This window comes from Alosa alosa, chromosome 1 (assembly GCF_017589495.1).
Source record: "Alosa alosa isolate M-15738 ecotype Scorff River chromosome 1, AALO_Geno_1.1, whole genome shotgun sequence".
In the NCBI taxonomy this organism is placed as follows: domain Eukaryota; kingdom Metazoa; phylum Chordata; class Actinopteri; order Clupeiformes; family Clupeidae; genus Alosa; species Alosa alosa.
The window spans coordinates 28,239,888-28,258,208 of NC_063189.1; the positions used below are offsets into that span (position 1 = coordinate 28,239,888).

At 43.5% G+C, this 18,321-nt stretch overlaps 1 protein-coding gene and 2 non-coding genes across 7 annotated transcripts in view; all 3 read left to right on the top strand.

Moving 5' to 3' along the window:
* eif4g1a (eukaryotic translation initiation factor 4 gamma, 1a) overlaps positions 1-18,321 on the top strand; it is a 46,939-nt gene extending 28,618 nt beyond the window's left edge. For all 5 annotated transcript variants that reach the window (XM_048246616.1, XM_048246605.1, XM_048246625.1 and 2 more), the window contains 17 exons: positions 179-565; positions 862-1,008; positions 4,751-4,984; positions 6,416-6,520; positions 7,784-8,083; positions 8,188-8,302; positions 9,111-9,225; positions 9,417-9,730; positions 9,964-10,079; positions 10,529-10,701; positions 10,971-11,096; positions 11,407-11,488; positions 11,582-11,680; positions 12,011-12,145; positions 12,687-12,768; positions 16,431-16,571; positions 16,807-18,321. In XM_048246616.1, coding sequence (XP_048102573.1) covers positions 179-565; positions 862-1,008; positions 4,751-4,984; positions 6,416-6,520; positions 7,784-8,083; positions 8,188-8,302; positions 9,111-9,225; positions 9,417-9,730; positions 9,964-10,079; positions 10,529-10,701; positions 10,971-11,096; positions 11,407-11,488; positions 11,582-11,680; positions 12,011-12,145; positions 12,687-12,768; positions 16,431-16,571; positions 16,807-16,988 — 2,853 coding nt within the window. In that variant the 3' untranslated portion in view covers positions 16,989-18,321. The remainder of the gene's footprint in view (positions 1-178; positions 566-861; positions 1,009-4,750; positions 4,985-6,415; positions 6,521-7,783; positions 8,084-8,187; positions 8,303-9,110; positions 9,226-9,416; positions 9,731-9,963; positions 10,080-10,528; positions 10,702-10,970; positions 11,097-11,406; positions 11,489-11,581; positions 11,681-12,010; positions 12,146-12,686; positions 12,769-16,430; positions 16,572-16,806) is intronic.
* On the top strand, positions 6,246-6,323 carry LOC125308842. The gene has a single exon (XR_007195993.1). It is a non-coding gene; the product is annotated as a small nucleolar RNA SNORD66 (small nucleolar RNA).
* LOC125308845 lies at positions 10,330-10,403 on the top strand. Its single transcript, XR_007195994.1, has one exon. It is a non-coding gene; the product is annotated as a small nucleolar RNA SNORD66 (small nucleolar RNA).

Sequence of the window (18,321 nt, forward strand, 5' to 3'; positions counted from 1 at the left end):
TCACATCCTCTTTCGCCTTTCTTCCCTATCCTTTTTCGCCTTTCTTCCCTATCCTCTTTCGCCTTTCTTCCCTGCACCCTGTATTCATCACCTTAATCTGCACCACCTTTTCTTTCCTCTTTAAATCTCTTGCCCTCACTTCTCTCTCTCCCTCCCTTCATCTATTCTGTCAACACAGCCACCCGGACCACGGCGTTCTCAGCAGGGCCAGCGCAAGGAGCCGCGCAAGATCATCGCCAGCGTGTCCCTGAACGATGACGTGCAGCTCAACAAAGCCGAGAAGGCCTGGAAGCCAGGTGTCAAGAAGGCTACACGCCGCGGGGAAGATGAGGAGGTGGCGGATGACCCTGAGGTGGCCAAGACGCAGGAGCTGTTCAAGCGCGTGCGCAGTGTGCTCAACAAGCTGACGCCCCAGATGTTCCAGCAACTGATGAAGCAGGTGACGGAGCTCACCATCGACACCGAGGAGCGCCTCAAGGGCGTCATCGACCTCATCTTCGAGAAAGCCATCTCCGAGCCCAACTTCAGTGTGGCTTACGCCAACATGTGTCGCTGCCTTATGGGGGTGAGTGCAAGCGCATGTTTGGGTGCGTAAGTCTGTGTGTGCAACAACCACTAGACCTGCATTAAAGTGGTCACTGTTGAGCCGTTGACCTGGACGTAGATTAAGCCAGTCCTCTGAGACTAAAACAAAATGGGAATGAATATTCCCACTGAAAGAGCTTTGGTCACAGACTAGGCTTTAGCCTGGACCAGCCCTATAGAACAGACTGTGTACATTCAGTCATGACGTTCCCACCCCCTGTCCCTGCTGACATGAGTTCATGGTGAATCACACTTTGTTTTATTTCCTCCCTGCAGCTTAAAGTCCCAACATCAGACAAGCCGGGAGTCACTGTGAATTTCCGCAAGCTGCTGCTCAACCGTTGTCAGAAAGAGTTTGAGAAGGACAAGGATGACGACGAGATCTTTGAGCAGAAACAAAAGGAGTTGGATGCTGCCTCAGAGGTAATGGCCCTCATTTATCAACCAAGCTTAAACCAGCGCAGATCTGTGCGCAGGAATCTTCTTACGACGGGGCCTCGTGTGATACATGAAACGTTCGCTCCACTCCACGTGTTATGGTGAATGTGGCAGCTGAAAACGAGCGTATTTTAAATACCACACCCTTATATATGCTCATTTTAGAGGCCTCACCCCTACAATTTACGACATGAAAGTGCAGAATACATCCAAAAGAGAAACATTTCTAGCCTGGAGAAGGCCCAAGTGAGGTTGCAAGTCCAGCTTGACCTTGTTCATTTTGACAACTAGAAAAGTGTCAAGAAAGTAAAGGAAACTAAAGCGATTAAAGTGTAACAGACTTTATTTTTGCAGTGAGAATGCATCATACTACAAATAAATTCATTACAAAACCATATGACTCCTGCCATTTGCCCCTTGAAAAAATAATTGGTAACACTTTTTGCTTGACAGTATTGACATAAGAGTGACATGACACTGTCATGAACACATGAGTCATGACACATGAACCCTAACCTGTTATGACAAGAACCGTATGTCACTTAAAGGTAAACTATGCAGTATTGGCAATTTCCTTACTGTTTTCTTGGTCTTTGCTTCTTTTTTGCTGGCTATGTCATGACGAATGTCTGAGAAACTCCATCGCTACCTTTTTCTTTCCGGTGCCTGGCGTGTATGTGTATTTGAATGCAGTAAAGCAATTACTCGTTATACTTCCTGACACTGAGGCCGTCGGCCTGCCGGCCCACAGTTGCAAGGGTGGTTTTTCCGCTCACAGGCCCTAGGGGGAAGCGAGACGGCCACCATTCAACCCGAAAAAAGTCATATAACCATTCTAATGTCTCTGAAGCTGTTAAATGAAGGTGAATTAAGAGAAAAAACTTGCATATTAAGCTAAAAAACCTGCATAGTGTGCCTTTAATAACAGAAGCGTTGTTTATGTTTATGACACTTTCACGACAGTGTCATGTTACTCTTATGTCAATACTGTCAAGTAAAGTGTAACCAAAAAATGTATGGGTCATTCCGTGTCAAATCAGATAAGGTTGTTGCTGCACCGTCTCAGATTTTGTTCAAACCTTGTGTATATCATCAATGGGTCCTAAAATCTTGTCTTCATATCTTTTTCAGACCTTGAAATTCTCTCCACATATGGCTATCAAATATGTCAACATAACATTACAGAAAGTAGGCTACAAATGTGCAGGAAAAGTCTTAGGCACGGTTCATGGGGGGAAAAATCCAAACCGTTCGGTTCGCTTGTCTGTTTCGGAGCATGTGTGCATTGTACTGTTTTGATGGTTCATTGCATGCATAATATAGCCTCATGTCCATATGTGACCCTTAGGTCAGTTTTTTCCCCTTTCGCGTGAAAGCGGAGGTGTGGAGTGCTGCGGATCACGTGTAGAAATGGCAAGCAGTGCTGCCAACTTTGTTGCCAAGCGACTTCGTCGCCATATTTAGCCACAACACGACATGCTGATGTAATTGATATGTAAATTAGTATGTGACGTCATCTAGCGACATTTAGCGACTTTTGGAGCTGGCAGGGTTCGTATGTTTTGAAAAAACCTGGGAAAGTTATGGGATTTGAAAATGGCAATTTCCAGGCCTGGAAAAGTTTTGGAAAACGAAAAACACCCCGAAAGTTTTGGAATGGTCATGGAAATTTGCGTGACCCATTGCAATTCAACTGAGAAATGTATCGCATTTCCGCAGATCATGTCGCATACTCCTTGTGTCTGTCGCGCAGAGACCATCGGCCTTTTCTAAAAGGAGTTACTCTGCCCTCCCTCTACGCATTCGACTCGCTTTATCCATTGCCGTAGAACACAAACAGTGGAAGACAGTAGGGAGAGGGCGGAAAGCCTAATTGTCTTCGGTTGCATTTTTAAATTCGACGCTGTAGGCCTCCGATATGTGCAATGCCAGGAAAATAGGTCTATTAATTTAATCACGTCTAGCTTTCCTTGGATAAATAAAACAGTTTTTTTATAATTGTCAGCTTACGTTTGGTGCATTGGCCTTTTAATCTGTTTAGTCATGCAAGGACCGAAAATATTTCAGTCGATGTCATGCACACGTTGTTTGCATTGAGATTATCTCTTTCACTGTTGCAGAGTCAATTTTGTCAAGATTCAGAAACGTGGATGTGTCTTCAGCATGTCAGTAACGAGTGTGCAAACAAATTATGAAGGCGCAGGTTTGCAGCTGGATGGCATTTTGCGTTTGCGGTAGCTACAGCCCTGTTACATCAGCATTGCATCTTACTAGCCAGTATGTGCGGTGCTACAAACTGCGTGAATTAAACACGCAATTATGTAGTCATGATGAACCGACAGAGTTGAAGAAGAGCTGATTAGTAATTGATCAGGCTATTACATTAATCAGGATTAAAATGTGTGGAGGATATGTCTACAGTAGGCGATCGCATGACTTTAAATGCATAACTTGCTTAATGTAGGTCTGAAATATAGCCTTATGCCTTACGTGTGTCAGTGTTGGCCTACGTTTTGATAAACCTTAATTTTAATTCAAATTTCCCAAGGACTGTTTCGAAAGAATCGAAAGTGTTTTAGTTTTCGAAAAATGTTTTGGGGAATATAAAGTCATGGAAATTTGTAAAAAAATCATGGAAATTCTCTGGTGAAAATGTGTATGAACCCTGAGCTGGCTTTAGCTACTTTCCATTTGAAATAGTTGGAGTGGGAGCAATAACAAAGGCAGCCCGGAGTTGGAGCATGCACCAGCATCGCAAAAGTCTGGTGTGTGCAAAGATTTTGGATTTGGAAATCTGCATATTGTGAGCTTAAATGTATTGTTTCTGAAGTTAATTTGCTGCGCCCTCGCGGCACTTCAGCAGCTTAGGCTGTGCGGTCGCAGGCTCGCAGCCCCTTACTTGCAGTTTCCCAAATATTAAAGGTCCCATGTGTAAGAACTTCTCCCATCTAGTGTTTAGGGATTGTATTGCAACCTAATAGAACTACGGTAGCCGTACCCGTCGCAGAAGGCGTTGCAGCGGTTTGAATTAAATGGTGCACGTCGTTGCCAGCTGTTGCAAGCCGTCGCAAAGCATTTAACATTACCATATCTAGTCGCAGCTCATCTCGTTGCGAATCTACCTAGATGATGGCCCTAGTTCCGAACTCCTAAATAGTGGTGTCAAAACTAATTTTCTCTTTTGTCATTGCTTGTGTGTGATGCCAATGAAACACTTTCGGACATGGAATAAATCATTTAATTTTGCCTGTTTACCGAGCTAGTTAGCTAACGTTAGCACAGTAAACTGAAAGTAAATGGGAATGGCTAGTGATGTTCGCTAGCTAGGTAGCAGCTAACCTGAAATAGCATACATTCAGCAACTTTGTGGTAGTCTGCTAGTTCTAGCAAAACTAAGACGTGAGATTCTAGCGTAGCCACCGCTAACGTTAATATTGGTAAATGCCATGCTTTGCGTGGACATGAGTGTATGCCTGTTTTAGGTCATACATTTGTTCATTAAATGAGGGCCAATGTCTTTACAGTCTTTTTGTGATCCTTTTCCCACGACACAAGCTTTTTTCATTTAACTGGTATGAGATCTTGGACCCATGAACTTGCTGTTACTAGCCTCTCGCCAGAACAGCTGCATGAACATTCTCTTACTCGCATACACACACACACACACTCCAGAGTCAGAGTGGTGGCTGTTGTAAAAGCTGTTGTAAACTCCCCTTTTGGTAAACAGGGAGACCGCCAGCGCCTCAATGACGAGTTGGAGGAGGCCAAGGACCAGGCCCGTCGGCGGTCGCTGGGCAACATCAAGTTCATTGGCGAGCTCTTCAAGCTGAAGATGCTGACCGAGCCCATCATGCATGACTGCATCGTCAAGCTGCTCAAGAACCACGACGAGGAGAGTCTGGAGTGCCTGTGCCGCCTGCTCTCAACCATCGGCAAGGACCTGGACTTCGAGAAGGCCAAGGTGGGTAGAGCTCGCCATCTGCGGTGCTGGGCAGATACGGTCAACTATGACCAAAGAGTATAGAAGTAACAAGAGGCGAAACTCTGTTGTAGTTTTGACAACAATCGCTAGTTGGCACTGCTGTCGCGCTTTCGTCATTTTGGACTGATCATGCCACTATGGCCGTTGTTCAATCAGAACATGCCAACGTAAACCAGCAAGATTGGCCACTATATTGTGCTCAATTTCGAACCACTAGTTCACTTTTAAACACTACAGGTCATATGTAGAAGAAAAAAAATATTTGAATATCACACCGGTCGCTCAAATTAAACGGCAATAATATTATGTAGGGCTACATACATGAGCTACAGATCATGTCCATTCACTAAATTATTATGAATAAATATGTATAGCCTTACTAGTCATATTTTGCATTTCTCAACACGATTTATGACAGTTGGGGAATTCAGGGTATGAGAAAAGGTTAGATATATTTATATATATATATATATATATATATATATATATATATATATATATATATATATATATATATATATATATATATATATACACACACACACCCCTATACATACCGTACATGTAAACACTCCCGTTTTTCCCGGGTTTCTCCCGTATTTCAAGGTCATCTCCCAGCACCCTCCCGTTTTATTATTTCTCCCGGAAAACTCCCGTAATTTGCATGGCCATCAAACTTCATTTTAAAATCATTGATCCATTCAGGTTGCCAGATTGTGTATGAAATACACCCTACACATACACAATCACTTAGTTTCAATTTCAACCGTTTTGTCATAGGCTAAAACCTGGCAACCCAAATAAGGAAGCGGGTGCCGACTGCGCAGCCTGAGTCTCGTTGTAAGCAAGCGGGCTAGTTGAATGGCCTTTTTTTGGGAATTTAATTAATTAACACATCACATAAACTGTTATTGAGTTGTTGATACACTGAACTTGTGCCCTCGGAACCAAATCTAACAGCAAGCAGCTTTGCAGTTTTGGAAGTAGGCTGCAGGCAGGCAGCTGGTGGATAGCCTACATAACTGGCATGCGTAAGGTAATGGTATAAGGTAAAAGCAACGACCGAAATGCAGTGTTGAAACACGTGTATGAAACGTATTAAATATGCAAACACAGATTCAGTATAAACACTTGCCCTTGCCTTCCTTCTTGGACTAGTTCGTATTCCCCTGATGGGGTGATGGGATCCCTCATATGCCTGCCTATTGCATGCCTGTACATTACAACCCTCCCCATGCTGCTCCCCTGATGACCTCAGTTTAGTGCCACGTGTCTGCGCCACTGATTCACACTGATGGAAATATGAGGGACTGAGGAGCGTCAGGTTGTGCATGATGGGCGCTGAGTGTGATGAGCATTACTGTCTGGATCCCTTCAGCTCTGGCTGACTCATTCTGTGTGTGTCCACAGCCCCGAATGGACCAGTACTTCAACCAGATGGAGAAGATCATCAAGGAGAGGAAGACCTCGTCCCGAATTCGCTTCATGCTCCAGGACGTCCTGGACGTCAGAAGGGTAAGGATGTTTACCAAAAACTTCCGAAATGTCCATCCCTAATGGACCGTAGAAGTTTGCACTTGAAATCCTGGCGGTGAAACGTGCATGATGTCACATTATTAGAAATAATACAAAATAGGAATACAAAAATGTGGTTACAGCTCAGGGGCCGTTTTCACAAAGCCTTTTATCTTACCACTAGGAGTACTCCTAAATCGCACTAAAAGATTTTAGCTAGGAGTTTTTTTCTTAAGTTATTCACAAAGCCTTTCAGACCTACTCTTAGTAAGGAAAAATGACAACTCCTAAACTAAGAATGAGTCTTTGTTGCTATGGATGACGCCATTACTCATGCACGAGCTTGACTGAAGTGGCCACCTTGATTGGCTGATTGTAACGCGAGAATTCCAAACACCTCCCTTACGATGATGAGAGACAGGTGACCGGTCTGAGAATGCATGCGCTACACAAGTAGTGCGAAGGACGGAAGATGATAAATAACTGAATAAAAAGGCCTAGCCTAAATGAATAGAGTAAGGCAAAACAAATAGCCTAGTAGCCTAATGAAACATACGGTTTGAGGCAGGATCTTTGCAACATTATTAAATTAATGTCACCATATGCCTACGTTTGCAAAGAGAACATTTTAATTTGATTCACAATGAAACGTTACATTTAATTCACATGTTAACAATGAATAGTTTTGGTTGTTGTTGGTGGCGTTATTGCATCCCTTTTATGCCTAGGCCTACAGTGCAAAATTGTTCCCTTGCAATTGGAAGCTCGACGCATACGCATTTCAAAACATCGCGACGTCGTGAAATGTCACAAAAAGGGTTGGTGAATAGTTCTTAGTGAGTTAGGAGTCCTCTCGACCTCTTTTAAGCTGTCCCAGACTTAGGTGCTACTTTTAGGTCTAAAATGCTTCGTGAATTACTTTTAGTTGAAAAAATTAGGAGTCCTAAAGTTAGGAGTGACACGCCTATTATTTTTAAGAGTTGCTCCTAAATTCACCAGTTAGGAGCTACTTTTAGCCTTAAAATTCTTTGTGAATACGGCCCCTGGTGGTCATCGATTGTGGTTCAGTTGAAATTATATTTAACAGGTGATGTATATTATACATGTTTAAGTAATTCATTCATGGAAACATGATTGATTTAAATATATTCAATGACATGAAGAGAACTGTAGGGACAAAGATGGAGATGGTACGGAAGAGGCCACCAACAGAGGGCTTCTCTCGCCCCTTCTGATGACCTTTTTGCTCCCCCTCGTTTGCAGAACAACTGGGTGCCCAGGAGAGGAGACCAGGGCCCCAAGACCATCGACCAGATCCACAAGGAGGCTGAGCTAGAGGAGCACCGCGAGCAGAGCAAGGTGCAGCAGCTGCTCATGAACAAGAAGGACATTGGGGGCCGGGGAAGTGGAGGTGGTGGCGGCGGTGGTGGTGGAGGTGGCCGCGGCGGACCCCACTCCTCAGGGGGCGGCCGCAACAGCCAACCCCAGGACGAGGGCTGGAACACAGTGCCCATCTCCAAGAACCGACCCATCGACACAAGCCGCCTCAGCAAGATCACCAAGGTAACCTGCTGCCTTTGCTGCAGTTTGAAATGTTGCCTTTAGGGAGTGCCAAAAGATGTGAACCAATTTAGCCTCACCCTGACCTGTGGCTCTTCCTTTTGCAGCCTGGTGCTTTGGACTTCAACAACCAGCTGCTGGCTCCTGGAGGGAAGGGGACCTGGGGCAGCTGGGGAAAGGGCAGCAGCGGGGGCACTGGGGCCAAGCCCAGCGGCGAACAGGGTAAGGAGACCTGCAGTGCACCAAACAGGGTTCCCTCGGGTCATGGAATTTCTGGAAAATCATGGAATTTTTGATGTCTGCTCCAAATGACTTTCTCTATCTGGAATAGTCATGGAATATCAGGGAATTTTGTTTAAATAGTACCAAAATACATTAATACAAATACATTTCCACACAGAATTGATGTTTATCTGTTTATTAGCTTCACTGCTTGCTTGAGTGGTTGTGGTTAGCCCAACTTTGTTTGTTCAATGTCCATTTATTCATTTTCCGCTCTGAAAAAAGTCAAAGGTTCTTGAACGCTACATTGCTGCTCTGAAATCTTTGGTCAGTATATTGTACAATTCATTATTGGTCACATGAAAGTCAGGGAAAAGTCATGGAATTTTACATTTGATATGGAGTGGGAACTGACCAAAGCTCTGGGTAGTACTTCTGTGGACACTGATACAGCCATGCCAATCCAGTCATGGACATCCAGTCGTGTGCATCAGTGTCTCCAAAATATAGTCCTTTTGCTGTTACGGATGTGTTTCACAGCAGCACAAGCTGGTTCAGCCCAACAGTCCTTTTATACAAAATAACCTTTTGCTGTAGAAGTCAAAAAAGTTTTCTCTGCCTCTGCGTAACTGCTTTACTTTTCTATATTGAAATGGTAGTTGCTATCTAGCAAAAGTATAGTTGCTGGTAATTTAGCTGTTATTAGTGGAAGCATGAAACAAAAGAATTGTTTTAATACCAAGAAGCAAACACTGAAATGAAAATGTGATTCGATGAAGGCTTATTAGTTTGTTCTCTCTATTGTCAGAATCTGGTCGGCCGGCCACCAGCACCCTCAACCGCTTCTCAGCACTGCAGCAGTCTGGACCTCCCTCCTCCTCCTCCTCCTCCTCTGTGGAGGCCGACAGGAGAGTCCCACAGAGGCAAGTCCAACTCTACTCCTTATGGCCGTTTTCAGGCATTATATAGTCATGTCCTGTTTTGTTCGGTTATGTCTTTAGGAAACAGCGCTGATGAACATTTTACGTCTGCTTTTTTGTGGAAACTGCACCAATGTTTGATTAACATTGCTGTCTGATTTACTCTCTGGTTCTTCTCGTGTTTGCGTCCACAGAAGCAGCTCCAGCAGGGACCGTAGCGAGCGCAGCGACCGGGACAGGGAGCGATTTGACCGGTTTGACCGCCGGAACGACAGGAGCCAAGATCGCCAACGGCAGCCCATCACCAAGCGCAGCTTCAGCCGGGAGAACGAGGAGCGGAGCCGAGGAGGCGACAGCCGGGGTCCCGGTGACGCCGTGCGTCGCGTGGCCAGCATGACTGACGACCGCGACCGAGGCAGCAGGGACCGGGGCAGCCGCGACAGAGGCAGCAGAGACCGGGGCAGCAGGGATAGAGGCGGACACGGCAGGGACCGAAGCAAAGACAGTGGTGAGGACCGCTCTATCACTTAGTTGTTTATGTAAAGTAGTTGCAACAGTAGAACAGCAATATATTAATACAGAAGATAATGCAAATAATAATGAAAATGCGAACTGTAATATTGTAACCTCAGATAGAAGGGTGTAGTAAAAAATGGAGATGTATATTGCAGCTTTTCTTGTTCTATCAGTAGACTAGTGGAAAATATATATTTAAATGTACCTCCCGCCTCTCTTTAACAGTGAAGAGGGAGGCTGCTCCTACTCCCCCTCCCAGCAAACAGGCCATGAGTGAGGATGATGTGGACAAGAAGGCCAAGGCCATCATCGAGGAGTACCTGCACATCAACGACGTGAAGGTCAGAACCCTGCTCTCACTTTCAACACACACACGTACACATGTCAGTAAGCTCACTACATGGCCTATCAATAAGCAACGAAGACCTTGCAAGGCATTCTGCCAGTACTACTAACACTGCTGGATGCATCGTTTTGTAAACACAGGTTGAGTTCCCGGTAGAGTGTGGCAATGTAAATAGAAAGTGTGTCATTCTTTCACCTCATGATTGGCATGAATTCAAGTTCTTTTAAACGACTCACTCAGTCAATCTCCTAGTGACCTCAGTGTAGTGCCACGTGCCTGGGCCACTGGTTTATACTGATGGGGATGAGGAACTAAGGAGCTTTTAATCATTCACCTGATGACTGATTACTGAAACCAAATCATGATGTGCGTCAGGTGAATGGAATGATTGATTGTCAAACACGTATGCAAGTTACTAACCCCTACGTGTGTGTGTGTGCGTAGGAGGCAGTGCAGTGTGTGCAGGAGCTGAACAGCGAGTCGCTGCTCTTCGTGTTTGTGCGGAACGGTGTGGAGTCCACTCTGGAGCGCAGCACCATCGCTAGGGACAAGTTGGGGCAGCTGTTGCGCCACCTGGTCAGCGCCGGCACGGTCACCCCTGACCAATACTACAAAGGGTCAGTCCACGCTTCTGTGTTCATGGTGCCATCTTTTTAGGGCTGCTGCTGGTCATCACTGTTTCCATCCTCAGCTGATTTGTGTATTCGGTGAACAACTATTCTGATTTCCCTGTAAAAATTGAGCTGTATGCTGACATTTAATTCTGTATGTTTGTAGTGAAGAATGTTTTTTTCTTTTTAGCTGGCTTTTGTACACGTCCATCACGAGCACTCTATGGGTGTTTGGACAAATGGTTCCGTTCTGATTGGTTCTTTCTGCCCCACAGGCTGCAGGAGACTCTGGAGATGGCTGACGACATGGCCATAGACATTCCCCACATCTGGCTCTACCTGGCTGAGATCATCACCCCTATGCTGCACGAGGGAGGCATACCCATGGGCCAGCTCTTCAGGTGAGCTCAGAGATGCAGCTGAAAGTAATGGCCCCATAACGTCAGGTGCCCTGTGGCATTCTCCTGTGCCTCACCCCTTAGCTCAACTAACACCAACACTAACAGCCTTGCCTCAGATGTCCAAGGGGAGCAGTGAAGCTGGAGTTAAGCCAGGCTGTTTTAGAATTTAAAAATGAGATTGCCTTAAAGGGCACAGACATTTCCCTTGCTTTAGGCCCTGGTCTACATTCACAGTGCTGTAGGTGACTGGTTAAGTGTCAGCTAAGAGCACATGTAAATGTGTCTGACCTGCTATTCTTTGTGCCTGCAGGGAGGTGGCAAAGCCTTTAATGCCGATGGGGAAAGCTGCAGTCCTCCTGGTCCAGATCCTCAACTTGCTCTGCAAAGGACTAGTATGTCTTCTAGCTTTTAGTTTGAATTGAATTTAGTTTTATTTGTTCATATTATATCATATTGAATGTGTGTTGTTCCTTTTCTTTCTTCAGAGCCATAAAAAGGCTGGTGGCCTTTGGAAAGAGGCTGGGCTGAACTGGAAGGACTTCTTGCCTGAGGATGAGGACGTAAACAAGTTTGTCACGGAACAGGTGAGATGCTGCAGCTGCGCACAGTGGTAGAAATGTTCTGCTTTGTGACGCGCACACAGAAACCCAGACAGACCCAGTGTGGGCCTCAGGCCCTGATTTGACACTAGACAATCAAAATCAGCATGAAAGTGTAAAAAAGCAATATTTGCTCTAATATGTCATGATTGAGAAGCTAGAGAACTAGCTGTCAGTAAATGACACGTGTACATTTCAAAGTGAGCCTCCCTTGTTTTTTTCCATAGATGTACAAATGAGACTGCGTAATCTGACACAATGATCTTAAATCTGCTTTTGGTGACGGTCAGTATGATTTTGCTGTGCCCTGTGTAGAAAGTGGAGTTCACCCTGGGAGAGGAATCGGAGAAGCCCAGCAAGAAGGAGCTGCCTGGGGAGGAGGTGGGCAAGCAGCTGGACAGACTCCTCAAGGACAAGGCCAACAACCAGAGGATCCACGACTGGGTGGAGGTGAGTGCACATGGCCCCACACACACAGACCTGAAGTGGTGGGTAGGCCACAGCACATACTCCTCCATGCACATGAAATGAAACAACTATGCGGGGGGGGGGGTTGCTGCTATCTTCACGTTCTGTTTAAATTATTTTTCACAAGAGTGTTTAAAACCTCCAAATTAAGTTATCAACTAATTGTCACCTTATCAAGCGGGTATCTTGCCTGGTTTGAGCATTGCTGTTGTCTGTAGCTTTTTGGCAGCTTCTGTTCATTTCTGTGGTTTTCATCCCTGATATGGGAAATTATCAGTATATCCTCCACTAGCCGTGACCTCATTGAAGTTTAACCTATTGTAATATCAGGTTGTGTTTTGAGACCTGGTTGTGGTACATGCTTGAACACTGATCTTGTGATCAGGATATGTTTATTTGAATGTGACTCTGTGAAAACCTTGATCGCTGATCTTGCTATGCAGCATCCTTAATTGAACACTTGTCTTCATTCATGGAACACTTCATAATCTAACTGTGTTGTACGTTTTCTCATTTTCTTCAGGCCAACTTGGACGAGCAGCAGATAAGCGCCAATCAGTTTGTGCGAGCTCTGATGACCTCCGTCTGTCAGGCTGCCATCATCTGTGAGTAGAGCCCCTTCACAACGTCAATTTAAGAGAGACACTGATGCTATTATTACTATAGCTTCCTACTGAAAGATTGACTTCAGCAAGGTCCTTTTTATCCGAATTATTTTCAGGAACACATGTTTTGCTATCATTAAGGCACTGGATTACATGGAATTTGGATCAATTCGTTTTGTTTTGCGCTGCAAACTGACCTTGACACTAAATTGAATGCCGGCTACTCAAATGAGAAGGCTGCAAAGCCCCTGGGCAATTTGGTGACGCTCTGGGAAGATTTGAGGAGAAGTTTGTGGCTGTAATCCCAGCTATGTCAGCTGTAGATGAATTAGCTCAGGTTTTACTTCTCGTGTCGATCTAGGCCAGACTGCTCTGCTGCCAAGGGGAGCTTTTATGAGATGCACTAGGAGTTTCTGGCCGAATTAGGGCTTGACAGAATTTCTTAAATAACCTGTAGTTAAAATTCAGGTCATATGCCAAATACATGGTATAATGACCATAATGTTGGAGATTCAAACAACTTGGTTTAAAAATGAGAGAATCATTAGTCTCTGAACTATTATATGGACTTGTGTTAATGTCTTTAGAGTGCTTTTTGTAGCATATGGCAGAATAAACAGCACAGGGTGCTTGTTAGGTACCCTAAAAATTAAATAACCAATGCTGAAATTTAGGGCTGTGCAATTAATTGAATTTCGATCTCGATTTTGCCTCCAAACTATCACAAAAATAGTATAATCAAGAAAAAGATTATTTTGACACATTCCGTTAAGAAACAAGGTTTTTTGAAATAGATACTATTTCAACTCATACAGCCCACTGCTTCACGCTGCTTCTTTAAGCCCCGCGCTCGACACACCCCTCCCCGCAGTACACAGGCCACTCAATCAGTTTTGGCTCGTGTGTGTGCTCGTGCAGTCGGTCGAATCATAAAATATGCCAAAATTGTAACTAGCGCATTCTCTGGTAAGTTTGTTATCACTGTCAATCGAGGCGACCAAACTACTCAGAAAACGTTAGAACACGCCTGTTTTTTTTGTTTTGTTTTTTTTCAGCACGTTACAGCTTGTCTATTAGCTTCTACTAGTAGTACCGGAGGATAACATTAGGCAAACGTGAACGCTACCGTTAGATCATTAACACTGATTCTTTGCTCCTTCAGTCCCAATGCATTATCAAACGTATTTTCCAAGACTCGGAGAAGCCTCTTGGCTAGCCTACATTTAAAGTTGCAAACTTTAACAAAAAAACCTGGGTGAACTAAACACTCCGACCAGCGTGACTATATACTGTATTAGCTATCCAGCTATCAACCAGTGGTTTCAACCAGTGCTGCTTTGGCAGGTGAAGCAGAGAGCCAAGAAAAGATAACTAATGAAAAGATGTAGGAGAGGAGAAAAAAGCTTATATTTTTATCAGATAATCAGCGAACATGTCATTGGATTTAATCCAAAATGCCTGAATATGCCACACACCACAGAATGTAGGCCTAATCACAATGTAATGTATCTGCAGTATGTGCTGTTATGAATAAGATTTAATACAAGTTATTTAACTTCACTTGGCTTCCTTATTTTCCATATTATAGCCCATTAGTGATTATTTTTCTGGCAGGCTTGTGCAAAATTCCGAATTTTAGAATGGATCTCCATTCAATTCACGAATTGGAATTTGAATTGAATTGGCTCCGTCCCACAGGAATTTGAATTGGAATGACAGGAAGTGGAATTAAATTCATGGTAATTCAAAGCAACTCCACAACATCCATGATGTTGTGAAGGCATTGGGGTTGATATTAATATCCTGACCAGAGAGGAGAGTGCCATTTAAAGGAGAATTCCGGTGTGATATTGACCTAAAGTGTGTTGAAACGTATATCTCATAGCCCATCTCTGCTTGTCCCCTGCACTCCAAAATCTGGCGCTAGTTAGCCGATGCTACCAACAGCTTTTTCAATGGTGGTGCTTCGGCATCGGGCTAGCCATGCAAATAAATCACTGTTTTACACCATTTACGAGGCTCAATGTATCTCCACACTTCATTGGTAGACTTCCGAGGGCCCTGACATTTAAAAGCGAGACATTGAGAACTTTGAAAAAGCACTGGTAGTTTACTTACAAGACGATTTATGCAGACAGTATCTTCACGAAGTTTAGCGTTTGCAGCCATCTTGAATTTAGTCACGATAAGTCGAGCGACAAGTAAGAATGAACAGGTATGATGAGGCATCAGATTCCAAAAATAATTCAGTGGAAATGCATGGATTCCAGTTGCTGCTACTGGAAGAAACTGGAATCCATGCATATGACAGACTACACATAAATGTCTCATACGGATGATTAATGTTTGATCTTGAACCAGCTGTATCGTGTTATATTTTGTATTCCAACTGAATTTATATTATGCGCCTTATTTTATTTAGCGTGAAAGCAATTGATTATATCTGTAATGTAAGAGGCAACACAATAGTAAGTGTAGACCTAGACCTCCTTGACAATCTTCTTTGAAAAAGGAGACATTATGTTCTGTCTCTTACATCTTAATAACTTACAGCAGTGTGTTCAGATCTGGGTAATAGTACAGTTGCACTGTTTACATACCCTGTACATACACATGCTAAAGTTGAATAAAAAGAGGAATAAAAAAATAATCTTTTGGAAATTGCCTTAATTAAACAAATTAGGAAAAATCCAACCTTTTAAGGACACCAATTTTCTTTGTGAATGAATAATGTATTGTAAATAATTAAACGTTCTTCCTTAAAATACATGGGCTCATAAGTATACATACCCCTATCTTAAATTCCCATAGAGGCAGGCAGATTTTTCTTTTTTTCAAAGACCAGTTATTTCATGGATCCAGGATACTATGTATCCTGAAAGTTCCCTTGGCCTTTGGAATTAAAATAGCCCCACATCACATACCCATACCCTTCACCATATCTCACGATTGGCATGGGGTACTTTTTCTTTCCTACTTTGTGGGCAGCCGTGGCCCACTAGTTAGCACTCTGGACTTGTAACCGGAAGGTTGCCGGTTCGAGCCCCGACCAGTGGGCCGTGGCTGAAGTGCCCTTGAGCAAAGGCACCTGGCGCCCGCCCGTTGTAGCAGGCAGCTCACTGCGCCGGGATTAGTGTGTGCGCTTCACCTCACTGTGTGGTCACTGTGTGCTGTTTGTGTTTCACTAATTCACCGATTGGGTTAAATGCAGACCAAATTTCCCTCACAGGATCAAAAAAGTATGTATATGTGTGTGTCTATATATATATATATATATATATATATATATAGATAGATATATATATCTGTATATATATATATATATATATATATATACACTTTTTTGATCCTGTGAGGGAAATTTGGTCTGCATTTAACCCAATCGGTGAATGTGTGTGTGTTCCTGTGAGGGAAATTTGGTCTCTGCATTTAACCCAATCGGTGAATTAGTGTAACACAAATATATATATATTTTGTTTCTGTTACATCACAACTGTTCCACTGCAAAATGTGTGGTTCTGCATAGAATCTGAGAAATTGAGGGCAAAACCAGTAAAAATGTATCCTTAGTTTTCTCTGTATGGCTGAAGTTGGTATTACATTTAATTTCAGTGGCATGAAAAAGGTTTTGAGGCTGTTATATTTTCCTGACTTCCTCCCAGGTGAGAATCCCTACAAGGTGGATGTGGAACAGATTACCCAGAGGGCCAAGCTGCTGCAGAAGTACCTATCTGATGAGCAGAAGGAGCTTCAGGCTCTCTACGCCCTCCAGGCCCTCATGGTGCACATGGAACAACCAGCCAGTAAGTCATCATCTTTGCATCTCTGTGTATGCATAAGAAAGCCAACAAAGTTGTTGATGCCATGATGCAAGTGTAAGAAGAAGAACTCCAGTTGAGAGTTTATATATAAAAATTCTTTTTTTTTTTTTTTTTTTTTTAAACCCTCAGTGGTTGATGTTGCTGTTCCTTGACTGTCCATAAAACCAAAGGGTTAAAGTAACTAATTTCTTCCCTTTTTCCTGTCCCCTCCTGTCAGACTTGCTGCGCATGTTTTTCGACACACTGTATGACGAAGACGTGATTAAAGAGGAGGCTTTCTACAAGTGGGAGTCTAGCAAGGACCCAGCTGAACAGCAGGGCAAGGGCGTGGCCCTCAAGTCCGTCACTGCTTTCTTCACCTGGCTGCGGGAGGCGGAGGACGAGTCGGATAACAGCTAGGCCTCGCTGTCCCCCCCCCTGCTGTACAGGAGGAGCAGTGCAAGCGAGACTGCTCGAGGGAGAGAGGAGGATTTTGTCACTAAACGAACATGATGCTCGTTGAGCTGCCCTTCCCTGTTGTCTAAGGGATGCCCTTGGACATGACTACAAACTACAATCTCTCTTCTCTTCTCTCATTATCTCCTGTCTCCTCTTTGTGGCAAATGTCCACCAAATGAAAATAAAAAAAAGTGGGGAAAAAAGAAAAAAAATGATTCTGCAGGAATGCTTCAACGCGTTAAGTCATCACACCATCATTTACAGCATTTTAAAAAGGAAAAAAAAAAACAACAAAAAATAAGATTCCTGAAATGATACAAACCAACGCTGCTCTTATGTTAATAGAAATATAAATGCAACCTAGTATGTGACACGCGTATAGATGAAATGGTGTCATATCCTGTGTTTCTTGGGCATGAGAGGGCTGTCATGCCGTGATGTTTTGTGTGACCTCTGGCCCAAGTTTATACTCTTACTTAAGGGGGTGTGCGCGCGCAGAGTGATTGGAGTGCTTTTTTTAAAAAGAGAAAAAATGTTGAAGACAAGCGTAGTGTTTGCTGACCTCTCAAAATGACGAATGGATTTTGAGCAAGGTCTGCGATTCCTTTCCTCACCCTCTCCCCTTTGCTTTGTGTTCACTTCAGTGGGGATGTGAGGATGAACCAGGAAGACATGGGATGGACTTTGACCCTCTGACCTTAACTACTAGGCAAGGTTGACATGCTTCCTTTTTAAGCCATCCCTCTCCACCCACCCCACACCACTGCTCCTGCCCCTTGTTCTCCACCGTTTCGTCTGCATTTTACCTCTTCTGCATTTAAGAACTGTCTGGGCCTCTGTTAGAAGGCCTGTACCAGAGCAAGCCTGCAGTGTATTTTTAAGATGAAATCATAATTAAAACTTGAAAGAAATCGACTTGATGAAATGACACAGTAATGATCCTAAAGCCTTTTCTACTCTAAGTGGAAACACATTTCAGGAGCGTTCTGTACATATATATTAAAGGTTTTTTTTTGTTTTGTTTTATTTTTCAGAAATTAAAAAAATCGGATGTATTGCCATGTATTTTTTTCCAGCAGAAGTGGCAGTTTCTCTGTATTTAAGATTTCTTTTTTCCCCTCCAGCTGGTGAGAGGTGCTTACAATGATCCACTGATTACAGTTTTATTGAGAAAAAAAAATGTAAATATATTTTGCTTTCTTTATTATTTAAGGAATTAATGCTTTTTTCGCATCAGAAACTGGAAAAGCAGGAGAAACGGAACATTGCAAATAAAAGACTATCAAGTTGCTGA